The sequence below is a fragment of the Dunckerocampus dactyliophorus genome, chromosome 2 (genome assembly GCF_027744805.1).
Source record: "Dunckerocampus dactyliophorus isolate RoL2022-P2 chromosome 2, RoL_Ddac_1.1, whole genome shotgun sequence".
Taxonomy (NCBI): domain Eukaryota; kingdom Metazoa; phylum Chordata; class Actinopteri; order Syngnathiformes; family Syngnathidae; genus Dunckerocampus; species Dunckerocampus dactyliophorus.
The window spans coordinates 23,153,350-23,171,298 of NC_072820.1; the positions used below are offsets into that span (position 1 = coordinate 23,153,350).

The following is a 17,949-nucleotide window of genomic DNA, read 5'->3' on the forward strand; positions in this document are numbered from 1 at the left end:
GTACAGTTCAGTATAATTAAATTAGTTATTACTATGAACTTTTAAAATGGAAGCGCTCATATTGATTAAAAACTAATATTAATATTAATTGTATGTTAATATTAAAAACATTAAACTTTAAAATAAAATACATCTACTCATCAGAGCTGTCAATTTCTCCTCCTCAGTGGCATAACTTGTTGGCATAACTTGTCGAACAGTTTTGTTCTGATCAACCAATCAGTGGACGGAAAAATGCTGTCACTGTGGGGGGAATCTGAAATCTGATGGGTTAAAAAAAACAAAACAGCCCCGTTGCTAATGATGTTTGCATGGACCAACACTCCTGATTCTGGAGTTTCTGAGCAGTTTACATTGACACGGCAACACATAGAAGCCAAAATCTGATTGGACAAAAAAATCTAACACAGACATACACTACTGCAAACAATGCAGTGCTCCATGGTCTCTGGCTTTCTTTGCCACCACCCTTCCTGTTCCTGGGGGCTACCCCGCAGCTGGGGGCCTTCTCGCGATTCGCTGTGGGTCCCTCGATGGGTTGGGCGCAAGGCTGTTGGTGGGCAGGGTTTGCATGGGGCTCCTTTGCCCGTCAGGGCTGGTGCTGCACGCCGAGGGTAATCTCATAACACACAATGGTCATACACAATCGCATGTCATATTGGCAGCATCCTTAATTTCATACTTAATATTATTAGTACTATTATTGTTATCACCATGATTTTGATCCCTTGAGAGTTGAAGACCTGTCCACTTGTTCTCACTATGTATAAAGCCACAACAATCCTGATTGGCTAAGGGAGAACCCGCCCATTGTTTTCTGTGTTCTGATTGCTGTAGACCAGGGGTGGCCACTACGTTGATCGCAAGCTAGATCGCCAAGGTAGTTTGGATAGATCGTGTAAACGTCACTTTGTAGTTGTCAGATGACATCAGTCAGCTGATATTAAGGTCCCCTCCTGATTCACGCTTGCTCCCCCGCAGCGTTTCAAGCTACACACAAAGATGCAACTTTCATCTTTATTATTGTGATTATGGATGAACTAACTCTGCGGTAAGATGTCTACATCTATAACAAAAGTTATCTGTTCACTTGTCGCGGCTAGTTACGTAGAAAAAAAAGTGTATTGTTTACTGGCTTTGCTTCGTGTCATGAACTCTCCTACAGAAATCTGTGTTTTCTACACTTTCGCTTTGTAAACTATTATTTCATAATTAAATTAAAAATGTGCCCATTGGTGAAACCTTTTCAATATGTTGCCTTGACTTCGGCTGCATTGTCTTTTGCATAATAATTTTAAATTCTTGTATATCGATAATGTTTCCTAGCAAATGCTAACTGGATGTAATACATGAACTGTGTGCCCTAATGAACGTTACATAGCTAATTTGACTGACATATTACCAGTACTCAGGTTATATACACAACTATTTAGGAGTTATGTGCAATTATCGTTATTTCCATATTGAACTGAATTATGATAGCAACTACTTTGATTACCTGTCAACTTTGAAAATGTGAATTTTAAATACTAATCATTAATATTTACAATAGAATTTCAGCGTTTACTGGTTACATTTTGTATATGTTGTTATGTTTTATAGAACCTTTTGACTTGTTCTTGCATGCTGAGAAAGTGCGTGCACTCCTGATATACATGTATAACGTACATAAATACCTACTCATATTTTTTTTAATAAATAAAGTAAATATATATATACTTTCTGTATTTATAGTAGTAGGTAGATCTTTGGGACTTGGTCATTTTAAAAGTAGCTCGCAGGCTAAAAAAGTGTGAGCACCCCTGCTGTAGACCATTGTCAATCAATCTCCTTTGTGCAGTACTACCTGTTTCCTGTTGTATGATCGCGAGCGGCTAGCCATCATACATGCTGAATGAATGAAGGCAGAAGTAATGCAGCTGTAGGGCCTGTAATAGTGTAAATTAATCTTCAGTTAATGAAGGACGACAAGGAGGAATATGTTTTAACAAGGATACAAAAACGCTACAGCCTAATGACACCAGGACAAGCCACGATCAGAGGAGTGACACATAGTCACTTAATTTCTTGTGTCCAATCTTGTGAGTTGATTATTAAAATTCAAACAAAATTTGAACTTTAAGAGTGAAAAGAGAGAAATGTGATAAAATGTTAATTCCTGTCTGAGAAAAGTGTATAAAGTATATGGTGAGGGGTTTTACAGCCTTAAAACATATATAATATCGATCCATCTGTCCATCTTCTTCAGCTTATCCGAGGTCAGGTCGCGGGGGCAGCAGCCTAAGCAGGGAAGCCCAGACTTCCCTCTCCCCAGCTACTTCGTCCAGCTCCTCCCGGTGGATCCCGAGGCTTTCCCAGGCCAGTTGAGAGACATAGTCTCTCGAACGTGTCCTGGGTCTTCCCCGAGGCTTCCTACTGGTTGGACTTGCCCCGAACCGCCACCTCATCTGGCTCCTCTCAGGAGGAGCAGCGGTTCTACTCCGAGCTTCTCCCGGATGACAGTGCTTCTCACCTTATCTCTAAGGGAGAGCCCAGCCACCCTATGAATAAAACTCATTTCGGCTGCTTGTACCCGCGGCTCAGCTCCCACTTAACCACAACGGACCGATGAAGAGTCCGCATCACTGCTGATGCCGCACCAATCCGCATGTCGATCTTCCGTTCCATCCTTCCCTCACTCGTGAACAAGACCCCAAGGTACTTAAACTCCTCCACTTGGGGCAGGATCTCATCCGCAACTCTCAGATGGCAATCGACTTTTTTCGAACGAGAACCATGGACTCGGACTTGGAGGTGCTGATTTTCATCCCAGCCGCTTCACACTCAGCTCCAAACCGATCCAGTGACCGTTGAAGGTCACGGCTTGATGAAGCCAGCAGGACCACATAATCTGCAAAAAGTCGAGACCCAATCTTGCAGCCACCAAACCTGAACCCCTCAACGCCCTGGCTGCGCCTAGAAATTCTGTCCATAAAAGTAATGAACAGAATCAGTGACAAAGAGCAACCCTGGCAGAGTCCAGCACTCACTGGAAACAGTTTAGACAGGGAACGAACCGCATGAATTAGGTGGTCCGGTACCCCATGTTCCCGGAGTACTCCCCAAAGAATTCCTCGAGGAACACGGTTGAATGCCTTCTCCAAATCCACAGAAAACATGTAGACTGGTTGAGCAAACTCCCATGCACCCTCACGGACCCTGCTGAGAGTGCAGAGTTGGTCAGCAGTTCCACGACCATGACGAAAACCACACTTCTCCTCCTGAATCTGTGATTCAACTATCCGGCGGATCCTCCTCTCCAGAACCCCTGAATAAACCTTACCAGGAAGGCTGAGAAGTATGATGCCATGATAGTTGGAACACACTTTCCGGTCCCCCTTCTTAAAAAGGGGGACCGCCACTCCAGTTTGACAATCCAGAGGCACCGCCCCCGATGTCCACGCGACGCTGCAGTGTCATATCAACCAAGACACGCCACAGCATCCAGGGCCTTAAGGAACTCCGTGTCACAATGTGCTAGTGACTACCATTTGTTGTGGTTGTCACTGCGTGGTACCTGCCTTCTTCTGGCTTGTTTCTCCTTTATTGTTGCAGTTACACCTTAAGCGGGCTGGAGGCGGGGACGCTGGGCACACCTGTTGCTAATTACCCGATACTCATTTAAGCCGACTACCCACAGCTGGCAGCCGCTGGTTTATTGTTTCGCCTCTGCTGGCAACACACCCGAGTGCTTCTGCTACCAATCGTTGTTCCATGCCCATTTGGACCTGCCGCCTCCCTGCCGTCCAGCTAACTCCAGAGTTTGTACTTTTCTTCATGGTGTAACTTTCATTTGCCTTTTGTCTCTGTTTTTGCCACAACACCATCGCTTTCTGTTTTTGGAACTACTCTCTCTTGCACTTTTTGTCATTAAAAGTCCTGAATCACCACACGAACTCTAAGCCTCTGCATCTGGGGTCATAACCACACCGAGAATCTGACACTCTGGGCGGGTCTCATCTATCCCCGGGGCCTTGGGGAGTTTTTTAACCACCTCAGCAACCTCAGCCCCAGAGATAGGAGAGCCCACGGCAGAGTCCCCAGGCACTGCTTTCTCATTGGAAGACGTGTCGGTGGGATTGAGGAGGTCTTCGAAGTATTCCTTCCACCGGTCCACAGCATCTCGAGTTGAGGTCAGCAGCACACCATCCCATGCATGTTGACCATGCACTGCTTCCCCCTCCTGAGACGGCGGATGGTGGTCTGGAATCTCTTCCAAGCCATCCGGAAGTTTTTCTACATGGCTTCTCCAAACTCCCCCATTGTCTTTTTGCCTCAGCGATCGCCAGAGCCGCAGACCGCTTGGCCTGCTGATACCCGTCCGCTGCCTCCCGAGCCCCATGGGCCAAAAAGGCCCAATATGACTCCTTTTTCAGATTGACGGCATCCCTCACCACGGCATCCCTCACCACAATGGAGGCACGGAACATGGCCTACTCAAACTCAATGTCCGCCGCCTCCCTCGGAACATGGTCGAAGCGGTGGGATTTGAAACTCCTTCTCACAGGGGTCTCTGCCAGACATTTCCAGCAGACCCTCACAATACGTTTGGGACTGCTAGGTCTGACCGGCATCCTCCCCCACCATCGGAACAAAGTCACCACCAGGTTGTGATCAGTTGACAGCTCCGACCCTCTCTTCACCCGAGTGTCCAAAACATGTGGCCGCAAGTCCGACGACACAACCACAAAGTTGATCGTCGAACTGTGGCCCAGGGTGTCCTGGTGCCAAGTACACATATGAACGCCTTTATGCTTGAACATGGTGTTCGTTATGGACAATCTGTTACGAGCACAGAAGTCCACTAACAAAAGACCGCTCAGGTTCAGATCAGGGGGGGTATTCATCCCAATCACACCTCTCCAGGTCTCACTGTCACTGCCAACGTGAGTGTTGAAGTCTCCCAGTAGAACAAGGGAATCCCCTGAGGGAGCACTCTCTAGCACTCCCTCTAAGGACTCCAAAAAGGGCAGGTATTCTGAACTGCTGTTTAGCGCATAAGCACAAACAACAGTCAGAACCCGTCGCCCCACCCAAAGGCGAAGGGAAACTACCCTCTCGTCCACCGGGTTAAACTCCAACATACAGGCCCTGAGCCGGGGGGCAACAAGAATAGCCACCCCTGCCTGTCGCCTCTCACTGCTGGCAACACCAGAGTGGAATAAAGACCAACCCCTCTCAAGAGGACTTGTTCCAGAGCCCTTGCTTTACGTTGAGGTGAGTCCGACTATATCTAACTTCTCCACCTCACGCACCAGCTCAGGCTCCTTCCCCACCAGAGAGGTGACATTCCACGTGCCAAGAGCTAGCTTCTGCAACCGAGGATTGGACCGCCAAGGCCCTTGTCTTCAGCCACCACCCAGCTCCCTCTGCACCCGTGCCCTTTGGCCCCTCCTATGAGTGGTGAGCTCATGGGAGCATATATAATAATTGTACAAAAATATAGTTGGCTACTTCGTTGACTATTTTGGGAACCTACCCCCCATGATAAACTATCTCCAACTAGGCTCCATAATCAGACCCAAAGTTCTCCAATCAGTTCTCACAGAAACAGGTAATGAAGCGGATGCTCTCACCCTCTGTGACTGCATCTTGGTCCATTCTCTTCCCCTGGGAGTTGTAAATAAGGGAAAAAAATTCATACTGATGCTGAGGTTTTTATTGACATGTAGGTCATATTTGTGCTGTATAATGGATTCTTACACATTTATTACTCATGTCCTCATGTTGAGGATGTAGGGCTGCATACATTAGCCTATTTATTCAGTATACAGTATATTACTCTTTTCAATAAAAAAACATGCATTCATTTAATCAAAGTGTACGCATAACTTTATTGAAGGGAATGCAGTGGCCCCTTGTTTGTCGTGGTTAATTGATTCCAGACCCGACCGCGGTGTTAATAAATTGAATATTTTTAGAAAACCTGTAGAAAAACTGTTTATGGCCGTCTAAAAACATTATTACAGCCCTGTAAACATTAACTCTTTCACTGCCAAAGACGTCTATTAATGTCTTTTGCTTTTTTTGCAGGAGGTACAGATCAAAGTCTTATTCATCTTCTGTGTGAATTTCTGACGTGTAGGCAACATATTTCTGTCCCAGTAGGGAGTAACAGTTCTCTTTTCCTCCAACCGGGAGCGACAGATTGTCTATGAAGAAGACGGATTGTGGGTTGAGAGAGGAAAATGGCGAAACACATGAAGTGACGCGATAGCGAAAGATAGAGTTGACATGGGTGATGTAGGTGACGAAGATACAAATGCAGTTGACAATGGCAGCTGAAGCAACAAGCTAGTGATTAGTGATTAGCAGTTTAGAGTCGGGTGACTCAGAACCCAACCCTGATTCTTCTGATGAGTGGCTGCGTCTGGATCGGTCAGCAGCAGGGATTCATCCCCACATCCAACAGACCCCACTGCCACCATGCTTGAATTTGCTTCTCTGCAGAAAAAGCTTGTTTTCTCTGTTTTTTTGGTCAGAATCAGGTGTTTTTGCTGAAACTGCCCTATGTTGTACCGCCAATATCTAAAGACCCAAAAAGTCTAGAAACAAACTTTTTTTTTCTGATGAAAGAAGAAAGTTTCTTTTCATAGTTTCAATGTTTATGTAGTCCTAAAACTCAATATTCTGTGGGTCTTGAAAGTTCAGCAAAAATGCCCAAAAACTGAACATGGCTGGCAGTCAGTGGGTTAAATAACACCCCGATAGTCACCTTTATACTAAATATAGTAGACGTGATAAGCAGTAATAAGACATAATAACGCACCATTAGCATAATGTGGGTCGATCGCACATAGGATCGACATCCTATCATCCATCCTCACTATTATGTTTGTCACTTGATTGATATACAGGACAGCCAGTCTGGCATGAATCAGCCATACAGAGACGCACACCCCGACAATACCGCTAGCTTTGTTTACAGCACATTGCGCAACGCTTACTTACTGGCTCGTGAGATGGTAATATATTGAGCTAGGTCTCCAATTTATTTATGGTAAACGTCAGAATGGGCTTGAAACTGAGAAGGGAAATAGGACAAAATAAGCAGCCAAAAACATGCCACTTCCACACGGAATAATAGGCCAAAGTCAACCACGAAACAGAAATCATTTCTTAATTAGTTTCTGAAAAACGATACAGCGAGGGAGCAATATTCAAACCGTGATGTAGCGAGTAAATTGTATCTCGTCGTGTGCCTGGCTCCGCTCAGCTCGCTTGCTTACTAACATGGAGGACATGTCTGCTCCATTGTGTGCTACACTCTTAGTGCAGCGGTGTCCCAAGTCTCCGGGAGCCATTTGTGGCCTGCGGCTGTTTTTTTATTGGCCCGTGGCTCAGTTAAAAAAATATAAATGAACAAGAAAACTAAAAAAAAAAAACAACAGCAAAAATGGAAAAATAAGAATAAAGTCAAAATCTGAAGAGAAAAAAGTAATTAATAAGGTATAATTGCAGTCGTAATTTTACAAGAATAATGTCATAATGTTATGAAAAAAATCAGGTTTAGGAGCATAAAGTTGAAATATTAAAGAATTATTTTTTAAAAGGTGTAATTTTAATAATTGTAAACACATGATAAATAATTTTAAAAACTAACTTTAGCATGCTAACACCTAACATAATAGTGGCAAATTAAATTATCGACAGCAATCCCAACTCCACGTTCCTCACTAATATAACAAAAAAGGAAATCATTGATATTGTCAATAAATGTAAAGCAAAAACATCAGCTGATTGTAATGGAATTGAAATGGAAACAAAAAAAAGGTAATTAATGAGATCACACAACCTCTGATGTACATCAGTAATTGGTCATTTCAGACCGGTATGTTTCCAAACAAAATAAAAAAATAGCCAAAGTCGTACCAATTTTCAAAAATGGAGACAAACCACCAACCAGTTTCCTTATAACCACAATTTTCTAAAATCAGGGGCTATTAATAAGCCCACACCAGCTAGCCGCCTCTCCCCTGCAGCAACCCCGGAGTAAAACAAGGTCCAGCCCCTCTTGAGGAGTTTGGTTTCAGAACTCAAACTGTGGGTTGAGGTGAGTCCGATTATGTCTAGTCGGAATGTCTCAACCTCTCGCACAAGTTCAAGCTCCACCCCACCAGAGAAGTGATATTCCATGTCCCAAGAACCAGATTTGGCCGCCGAAGACCAGGTCGCCCAGGCGCCCGCCCTCGAGCATCACCCAAAACACATAGCACCGGACCCTTATGCTTGCCCTCGCAGGTGGTGGGTCTACGGGGGAGACTTTGACTTTAGTCTTGTAAAATGAAAAATGAGGAGTAATTTTACTTTGACTTTAGTCTTGTTAAATTATTTTTTAATTTTACCATGTTTGGTGTTTTTTTTTGTTGTTTTTTTTGGACCAATAAAAAAACAGCTGCGGGCCGGAAATGGCCCTTGAGCCGCACTTTGGACACACCTGGTCTATATATTGTATGCAGCACAAAACTGTACATAACACGTATCAAATGGTGAACTACAACAGCTAGTTAAGTGCAATATAATGCGATAACCAAGACAGTGTCCGACAGGGTTTGCGTAAATTTTCAACGAAAACCAAAACATACACTAACCAGGGCATACGACAATGGAGGTTCCACTGTAATATTTATTCAGTGGGTGATGAAAGCAAGGAAACAGATCCCAAATAGATGTGCCACTTTAGATTTTTACTTAAGCAAGCTGAAAACAGATTGACAGCTGAAAATGACAAACAAAGCTTTCTCTGGAATAGTAATTGAATTAAACAAATAAAAAAAATCTATTTGTGGTGAAATCTCTGGCTGTTCAATGGAAGCTCTCAGAATTACCAAAAGTGCCCTGCAATAAGAAACCTTGAATAAGAATGAGAATTTGCAACCCGTGGAGAACACTGGATGCATCCTATTGAGGCTAAATGAAACCTCTAGTACCATCAAACGTGTTCTCTCAGGTGCTGCCGTCATCTCTCATTGGAGCCTAGCTGAAGAATGACATGACTCGAAACAGTTTGACATCACCAAAGGTGCAATGTGACCAGTATTTATATGTGACAATGAAGAAAAATGTCAATATTAAAAGCAATGCATCACCTGCCAGGAAATCAAACACCAAAACTAAATGTGCTTCTTACAACACTGACTCCATATAAGGCATGAGTTGTTATAAACTTTTTGGACATTTTTATTCATTTTCTTTCAGGGGATGGAGGGGGGCTTTTGCACTTGGTTATCTTAAAAGCAATGTGCACATATCCACATTTTAGGTTAGATGGAGCATTATGTACAGCACTATACCTGCAAACCTTTTTTTGTCACCTCTTCTTTTTTTTGGTTTTTCAAATAAAAAAAAAATGCATAAATTAACATTTAAGCTATTGGAGTATTTGTGTTGCCAATGCATTATTATTATTATTTTTATTTTTTGGTAAAAACACACCACCAAGAACAGAGCATCACGAACAGGCTTCTCGGATGTTCAGCATAGATACAAGTCAAATGTCAGAAAAAAATTCTAAAGAAATGTACAATAGCCCATTTTCCACCACAGGAACTCATTGACCTGGCATTTTGAAATTACTTTTCCACCAACATTACCCGGGTTAAAGAACAAAACAACAACTTTCGTCACAAGGTGAGTATTTTCAGAAGCCCAGGAACTTAAGTATGCTGAAGAATGGCAATTGGTGAAACACACTTGTCGAGTTCCTGTTCATTCGCCATGTTTAATAATAGTGTGGCAGTACAATTGTTTATTTCAGTTTTAAACGATTTTTTCCCCATCATTTGGAATATATAGCCAAAGAAGTAAAGCTGCGAGAATTGGACGAATGACTCTGTTAAGCGTATTTGTAGAGGGAATATTCAGTAGGACTTCGATTCAGTCGGATAATCAAAAAGTCTCTGGAAGAATAGCTGACAGTCTGGTGGATCTAAATGTAAGTAGGTGTATACTTTTGTGAAAAAATACAAAAACAAATTGACAGTCGCAGTGTGTGAACCTAATGCTAATGCTAAGTGACTGATGCTAAAGCTTAATTAACGGGATGTGGATATGTTGCCACTGTGATCGCAACACTGACATTTATTCTTCATGTATTGTTATTTACAGCTGAAATGGACTCGCCTGACCCTCATCCTTTATTTCCATGGCATCAATGTAGAAATATACCACTCCCTATAGGTCATAAGCCTGATTTGAATAAATGACCCTGAACTTTGAGGTGCGGTAGAAGCGCAAACAACATAAAGTACCATTCATTATTTTACCCGGGTAAAAAGATTATTGGTAATAAAAGTTCCTGGGAATCTTGGTGGGAAAAACGGCTAATGACAGTAACAGGGTTCAGGATTAACACAATTTAAACTGCTAAGCATAACATGACATCCTTCAATGCACAATGAATTTGATTCACTCTTCACTCATTCTCCTCTGAATACTTATGAAACCAAAAAATATGCTTAGAAAAGGATGATCTTACTCCATTAGACATTACATTTGTATTGATCTCTCAAGAGTTCCTCCAGACATATCAAAATCACATTTCTCTTTGCAAGTCAGAGGCCTTAGGTGTTTTCCATGAGTCCCTCTGCTGTCATTGAGGTTGCCATAAGCAAGGCAGTTATAGCAAATGTAAGGTTCCAGGCAACTTCAGTACAGCATGTCAACCGAACTCTGTTCTTCAACAGGTCTGGAATCCAACTGATCTTTTGGCTTCTGGTAGTGATAACCCTCATGATACAAATGACTCTGGAAAACCAAGAGACATTGTCAGTAGACTCCTAGTGAGTTATAATGTTTAATAGTAGCCACTCTGCTTCAGCCAAGATTTCCATAAATCCATAAATCTCTTCCATAAGTCAGTCCAGCCTTGAAACCTGTCTTGAGCGCAAAGCTAGCTAGCTGCACAGCTGTGCCAGCTCAGGTTCAGGAGAAGCATTGGGAAGCTTGGAGTTAAACATCTGGAGAGCATCCTTGATGCGTGCCACCTCACCAGCTGACAACTTGAGTCGATGCCGTAGTAGACAAGAAAACAGGTCGAGCGACTGAGGTGCTGGTGGGGATAACCTATTGATCCGATCCCTCATCTCCAACAACATCAAGAAGGCAGCTTCCTGGGTACCCTGTGTATATGGGTAATCTAACTGGAGTATTAGATCCTTTATGCCCTCAGGGTCGAAGTGCATGCTGTATCCAAACACTTTCAATGTGTTGATCTTCATATATCCCAGGTTTGATGTCTGATCCTCCATATCTAAAGGTTCATAGAAGAGAGTTTCATTCACTGTTGGATCATCTGTGACGATACGGCTTCGCAGGTAGATGTGAACGGTTTCAAAAAAGGACTTCCACTGGTTCCCCAGTGACAATGTCCAGTTGTAACATTGTGTAGCCGCCACAGAATCCAATCGAGTTCTCTCCCAGTTGGGGAAGTCAGGCTGGTTCACTGGCATGAACCAACTCTCTGAGTGACTTCCTCCAAAAGGGTTCACATAAATTGCAGGCACGGGTTCCAGTGTTGAATTCTTTGTTGAGCATATCTGGAAAGAAATGCCCATCAGCATGTGGATGAGATTGGATTTATTTTTATTACTCTTAAGCGTAAGCAGCATCCTCTTTCTCCAGGCAGGATTGAACCAGCTTCCAAGGCGTACATCATTGCTGATGTAGATGGCATGGACCTCTATTCGGCTGTCCAACTGCTGAAGCAGGTACTTCACCTGGGAAAATACAATAGACAATTACAATTACAATACAATTTACTTTCAACGTCTACAGGCTGACAGGTAAGGATGAGCATGTAACACACACACACACACACACACTCGTACACACACTGGTTTTCTCATCATGATATGAACCAAGAATGGTGGCACAGCCTGTCATTGAGAAGACAATGGATCTGAAAGCATGTAAAAAACATCATTACATCGTGTTTTTAACATATGGTAGAATGAAAACTCGTCAACAATTATCGGTACTTTGTTATAGTACCGGAAAACAGTGCTGAAAAATTCCACGATGAACCGTTTAGAGCTGATGCTTGACAATAAAAGAGCACTCTTGCTGAATCAAGTCTTATTGATGCACACAGGCCAAAAACTGGTGCATATATTTAATATTTAGTTATGAATGACGACTTCAGTGTAAAATATTTCAGTCAATGCTTAGATAACGTTATACATACACACAATTACATACAGTGATGATTTTGAAAAGCTAGATTTGCATTTGTGGCACTAAGCCTATTTAATAACAGTCTTTTATGTTTTGATTTTGTGAAATATACAGTGGGTACGGAGAGTATTTAGATCCTCTTAAATTTATATTTGTGGAACACACATGTAAACAACATGGCCGCGGCGCTCCGTCACGGAAGAAGATGCTAGCGTCTTCCTCACATACACTTAAATGCAATATGTTATATGTATATGAGCCCTGCAATTGGCTGGCGAACAGTGAGCAAATCAAGCGCTCCCTTTGTCCCACCTGTGATGTGTATAAACATGGCGTTGATTGAGTAGGATTTCTACACTGTTTCAGAGGAAGACATTTCGCGTGTCAGTAGCTCCAAATGTTCTGCTATCATTCTGCGATGAGGAAAAAAAAACAGAGCTTCAACACATCAAACCTTATCAGCCACCTGAAACGCCAGCCTCGCTACGACAACTGGGGCTTGTAACTGCAGTATCACTGCAGTTACTGCAGAGACGAGGGGCAAAAGTCATCTGTCATTTCAACATGGGAATGATGGCGCTGGATGACCAGCCCTTTACCATCGTTGAAGATACTGGCATGAATCGGCTAGTAAACCCCTTGGAGCCATGCTTTGTAATTCTGAGCCACTTCTATTTTTTTCTATTTTGTTAATAATAATGATATCATGATATTTGGTTAGGATAAATCTACAAATACAGTTTGTCATATCCAAATTTGTGAGTCGATCTTACCTCCAGGTGTGCACAAACGACAGCTAAATCCAAATGTAAAAAAGAATACATATAAAACGTTATCACTTATCGGTATCTGTGTTGAAAAGCAGGACGTTATCGGTACCGGCTTGAAAAAACAGTAGTACGTAGTAGTGCAGTGGTAAATATGTATTTAGGCGGAAATTTATCGGGAAAAAGACTGTAAAGCATATTATTTAAACATTTTTGGCCTGGTCCATCTTAGTTTTTAGAACAAATCAAATGAAATGAAGCTCTTGAAACCTCAGCATCCGGCATGTCCAGATCAAAATTCAGATAGTGGTCTAGGGATGAGGCGATGCTAGGTCGACAGGAACCAAGGTGTAGGAGGTTGCCATGGTGACAGGATCCACAGCGGGTAGCGTTGTCAATGGCACAAGCGGAACAGGATGTGGAGGAGGTGCCCACAACGCACGGAATGACACTCTGACAAGTGGGCTGATCCACTGGGCAGCTGCAGCTCTTGACTTCCTCAGAGAAGATTCCCAGGACTCCGTGGTCATTGCAGTAGAGCAGTGACTGAGCCTGACTCAACCAAAAGGCAAGCGACCTGCAAAAGAGACATTCTGTCAGCTAGACTTAAAGGTAAAACACAGCAAGAAAGTGTTATACAGTCGTCCTTCGCCATTTCACACTTCAAATTTTGCGGTTTCACTCTATCGTGGTTTGTGGGCCAATCCCTCTGCAGGGCCTACAAGACGCTGGGCATCACAGGGGCCAGCCAGCAAAGGGCCATCAAATTGGCCATCGACGCAGCAGAAGTGGCGTCGAGGTGGCTGTGGATCAAGAGGGGAGAGGATTGGCATGTAGGGTAGCGGTGCCTGGACAAAAGCTGGGGCCTGATCAACCCCGGCTGGGTCGCCTGGGGGAGGTTTTTTTTTTTAAAGGACCCGAAACGCCTCGTGATCCCAGGGTACATCACTGATGATGTGTCCAGGGGCACCACAAGGTGTAACTAAGAACTAATACTTCAATTCTATGCTACTAAAATAACAATTTTTCCTCATGGATATTGCTTTCTTTATTATCTCAACTTTATGCTGCTAAAATGATGTTATTTTTCCTCATAATTACATTATTCTTGTAAAATTACAGCTGATTTTTCCATTGCTGCTGTTGTTTTGATCTTAATTCTCTTGTTAAATTCTATTTTTAGAATGTGTTGTGGGCCAATAAAAAAAACAGCTGCAGGCTGCAAATGGTCCCCGGGCTGCACACACCCCTGGTATAATTGATCATAGCTATATGATCATTAGATTTGAACCAAATCCAGAGCTACATGGTCATTTTCACAAGGCATATGTTTGCAAGAACACCATATTGCATGTCTCAAAACAAAATGACTACAAGTATAAACCGGATGAAGGTGAAGAAGGAATTAACACACACTTAAATTACTGCTTGCACAGCTGGGAATCATCTCCTTCACAATGTAGCGTGACAGCAAAACAAGAGGAAAGATAGAAGTAGCATTGAAGCATCTCAAGAAGACATTAAAGATATGCTGCCAACATGAAGCCATGATGACTGACAATAAAAGGGAAGGAAAAAGCTGACTTGGAGTAAACCTTCCTCTTGTACTAGGGTCGGCACAGACACCGTTTTAGATTTTAAATGCATTCAAAGTACCATTTCAATTTGCCCCTCTTTAAACAAACAAACAAACAAAAAAAAAATCTAGGGTCCAGGGTAGGACTTTCCCCTATGCGTGCTTTTGTGTTCACTGTTTATATTTCATCTTAAAAACTGTTTCTCTTGCTGTGGTTGGCTACTTTTATTAGTGTGATTGTACACTTATATTTTCATTTTGACATTGTGTATTAACATATTGGGCTTAAAATTCCATTAAAACCTCAGATTAAAAGAGTCAAGCCCGCAGGTCTTTAAAAGACATTACATTTTTCTCCCACCAATAGGAAGGTGGTGTCATGTTTCATTGCCTGTTTGCTTTGCAAGTGGATCCCTCTCCTTTTCTCCTGCACCAAAAGCGCATTCACGACTTTTATTGATGACATATTCTGTTTCGAAACACTGTAAAAGGTGATCCAGACAGGTACAGAGGTGTACAGATCAACTCGGTTTCGATTAAGTGGTGGCAATGCATCATCATGTTGTTTGTTAACCTCTAGAAAGAGAAGAAGAGATGGTGACTTGCGAAGCCATCAAGAAGTGACAAAAACTCAATTATTATCTTGAACTACAATAACAACAAAGCAGCAGTTAAAGGACCTGGACAAACTGACAGCCAGCTACAATGGTTGTGTTTTAAACCTCCTTGATGCATCTGATGCATTTGTGTTGTGGTCTCACATCCACTGAGGGTGCAGAAAAAAAAAAGAGAGTGTTTTTTGAGGAGTTAGGAAGTTTCTTGTGAAACGGCACATTTTTTTATTTAAAATGAGTGCCCTGAAAACCCAACCACTGTAACTTTTGTAAGACAGCTGACCTAGCACATGTCAATCAGCAACACAACAAGCAGTAGAGGCAGCATCCTTCTCAACATCAACCACACAACCTCGCTGAGGCCACCCGAGTGGTCGGCCAGAGGACACCAAGACCAACATATTGTGGTTTCTACTACAATATCTGTCTGTCTGTCTATCTATCTACCTATCTATATATTAGGGATGTCTCCTGTTAACGCCTGATTAAGAGAATAAATACAAGGATATTGGCATAAAAGTGTAATATCGGTCAATATCGGTATTGGGATTTTTCCCTATAATGAAGGCCGATAATAATAATAATATATATATATATATATATATATATATATATATATATATATATATATATATATATATATATATATAGGACTATGAGCTCCCATATTTTCCAAAGCACAAATGATCTCATCAAACCGCCTCTCAAGCGTGTACACAACCGTGGGTGGCTAGCAGCAAAATAGCTCGCTCCTTCCATTCCATCCATCCATTTCTATGCCGCTTATCCTCACTGGTAGGAAAGTAGCAATTCCTGGAAGTAAGCGACGGTAAAATCTGACGCGTGCGCGCTCAATTAGGACAGCCCGTAGAGACGTTTGTGAAAATGCCGGTTTTTCATATGATAATCGGTTTATTTTCATTTGTACATTGTACAAGTTTGTTAGGTAGATTACTTCTTCCTCTTCAATTTCGTAACGGATTTATACTGAGCATTGGACCACCTCGACTCATACGACTGCTTAGAATGTTAAGTCCAACTTTAAGCCTTTCAGAGTCATGGATCAGAGCTTCAGGACAAGATAAAAGGTATGTAGGATATAAATTCACTTAAATATCTATCTGCAGATGAAATGTCATTAATATCTGATGGTGCGAAATATGTTAATGTTGGCCCGGAATTACTGTGTACATGCAATTTGTAGTGTGGCCTGAAAACGAATACAGCGTAAGAGTGCTCGGCATACATTCAAATTCTGACACTTGATTTTCTTCCCTGGACTTTTTGAGATCAAAACATGTAAATGGATACTTTGTTGACTTTTAAAATAAATAAGTATTTGTCAGATGTTTTACAATGTTGTATAGTGTCGTTTACAACCACATTGAGAAGCTAATTGAGAAGACCCCTGTGGGGTCCCAGTGCTCACAATTCTTGAGCTGGATGTGCGGTTGTGGACTCTGACTGACTGGGGTCTGCCTGTGAGAAAGTTAAACACCCAGTTACAGAGGGAGGGAGACAGGCCAAGTATGAGGAGCTTATCTGTGAGTTTGTGGGGGCTGACTGTATTAAAAGCAGAGCTATAGTCTATAAATAGCATTCTGACGTATGTGTCCTGGCCCTGTAGGTGAGAAAGGGCTGTGTGGATGGCAGTGTTGACTGCATCATCCGTGGATGATGATGATTTATTTGTATTAATGTCTCTTCTTTTTGTTGCTGCTTAATTTATTGGTATATATGTTTATGTTTTTTATGTTCTTATTCTTTCTTGTGTTTTCTTTCTTTTCTTGGGAGAATGAACAGAATAAGATTTTCATTGCATGGTATTACAGCTGTTTTACCATGCACATGACAATAAAACTCTCTTGAATCTTGAATCTAATTGCTGATGCTGTATCCATAAGCTTCACAACAGATATGTGTTAAATATGCGGTGCAAAACTCGACAGTTTTTGCACATTTAAATGGTCATTAATTTATATACCTTAAAAGGTACTCAAAGCGCATTGACACTATTACCACATTTGTCTGCTGATGACGCAGCATCAGTAGCAACCGTATCTTGCCCAAGGGTACTTCCACATGGTCACAGGAGGAAGCAAGATCAAACCAGTAACCTTCCGGTTGTGAGATGACCACTCTACCACCTGAGCCATGCCGCCCACAGACACAGGTCTGAGCCATTAACATAAGAGACAGAAATTTAACACGGGGAAGGTTAGATTGACTCCCTTAATGTGCACGTGCATGCTAGCTGGTGACACGCGCATGATGCTTTCATGGAATGTACACAATGCTACTGGACGTAGTACCTTTCACAATGAAAGCAGGTGAGTGAGAATTATTTGGAAATATACACAGATGAAGACATTTGAGAGTAAATGTGGTCAATTTTATCTCCCCGTTTGCAACTCTTTACACACATGATGGATGCGGCCATGCAAGCGCTTCATCATTACACCCGACGCCGCATGATTTATCGGCTCTCGCTCAACTTGTTTTTGTTCTTGTCTTTTTACTGACGATGAGATAAAAATTCAAAAACAAATTCCAATCCATTTTGCAGGCAGTTCAGATGTAAAATGGCATCCGGAGAGATTCTTTCCTGCGGTTAAATTCAGTAAATTGCACACAGCATTGCCTGAAAGCTCCACACCCTGAGGCATGTGTAAATAGACACAAATCAGCCATGATGAAACTAATGGATCTGTGCAGGGGGAATATGGATCTTCTGCTGGCCCTGAGAGCTTGTTGTTGCTGGGAGCAGGGTGAAGGCTCT

The 17,949-nt window shown here is 42.3% G+C and overlaps 1 protein-coding gene across 1 annotated transcript in view; it reads right to left on the reverse strand.

Annotated features, from left to right (window-relative positions):
* Positions 1-5,202: 5,202 nt before the first annotated feature.
* Positions 5,203-17,949, reverse strand: part of brinp2 (bone morphogenetic protein/retinoic acid inducible neural-specific 2) — a 206,578-nt gene continuing 193,831 nt past the window's right edge. Inside the window, exons 8-9 of the mRNA XM_054769147.1 lie at positions 13,251-13,557; positions 5,203-11,756 (exon numbers count right to left, since the gene is read on the reverse strand). Of these exons, the coding sequence (XP_054625122.1) occupies positions 10,935-11,756; positions 13,251-13,557 (1,129 nt within the window). The 3' untranslated portion in view covers positions 5,203-10,934. The remainder of the gene's footprint in view (positions 11,757-13,250; positions 13,558-17,949) is intronic.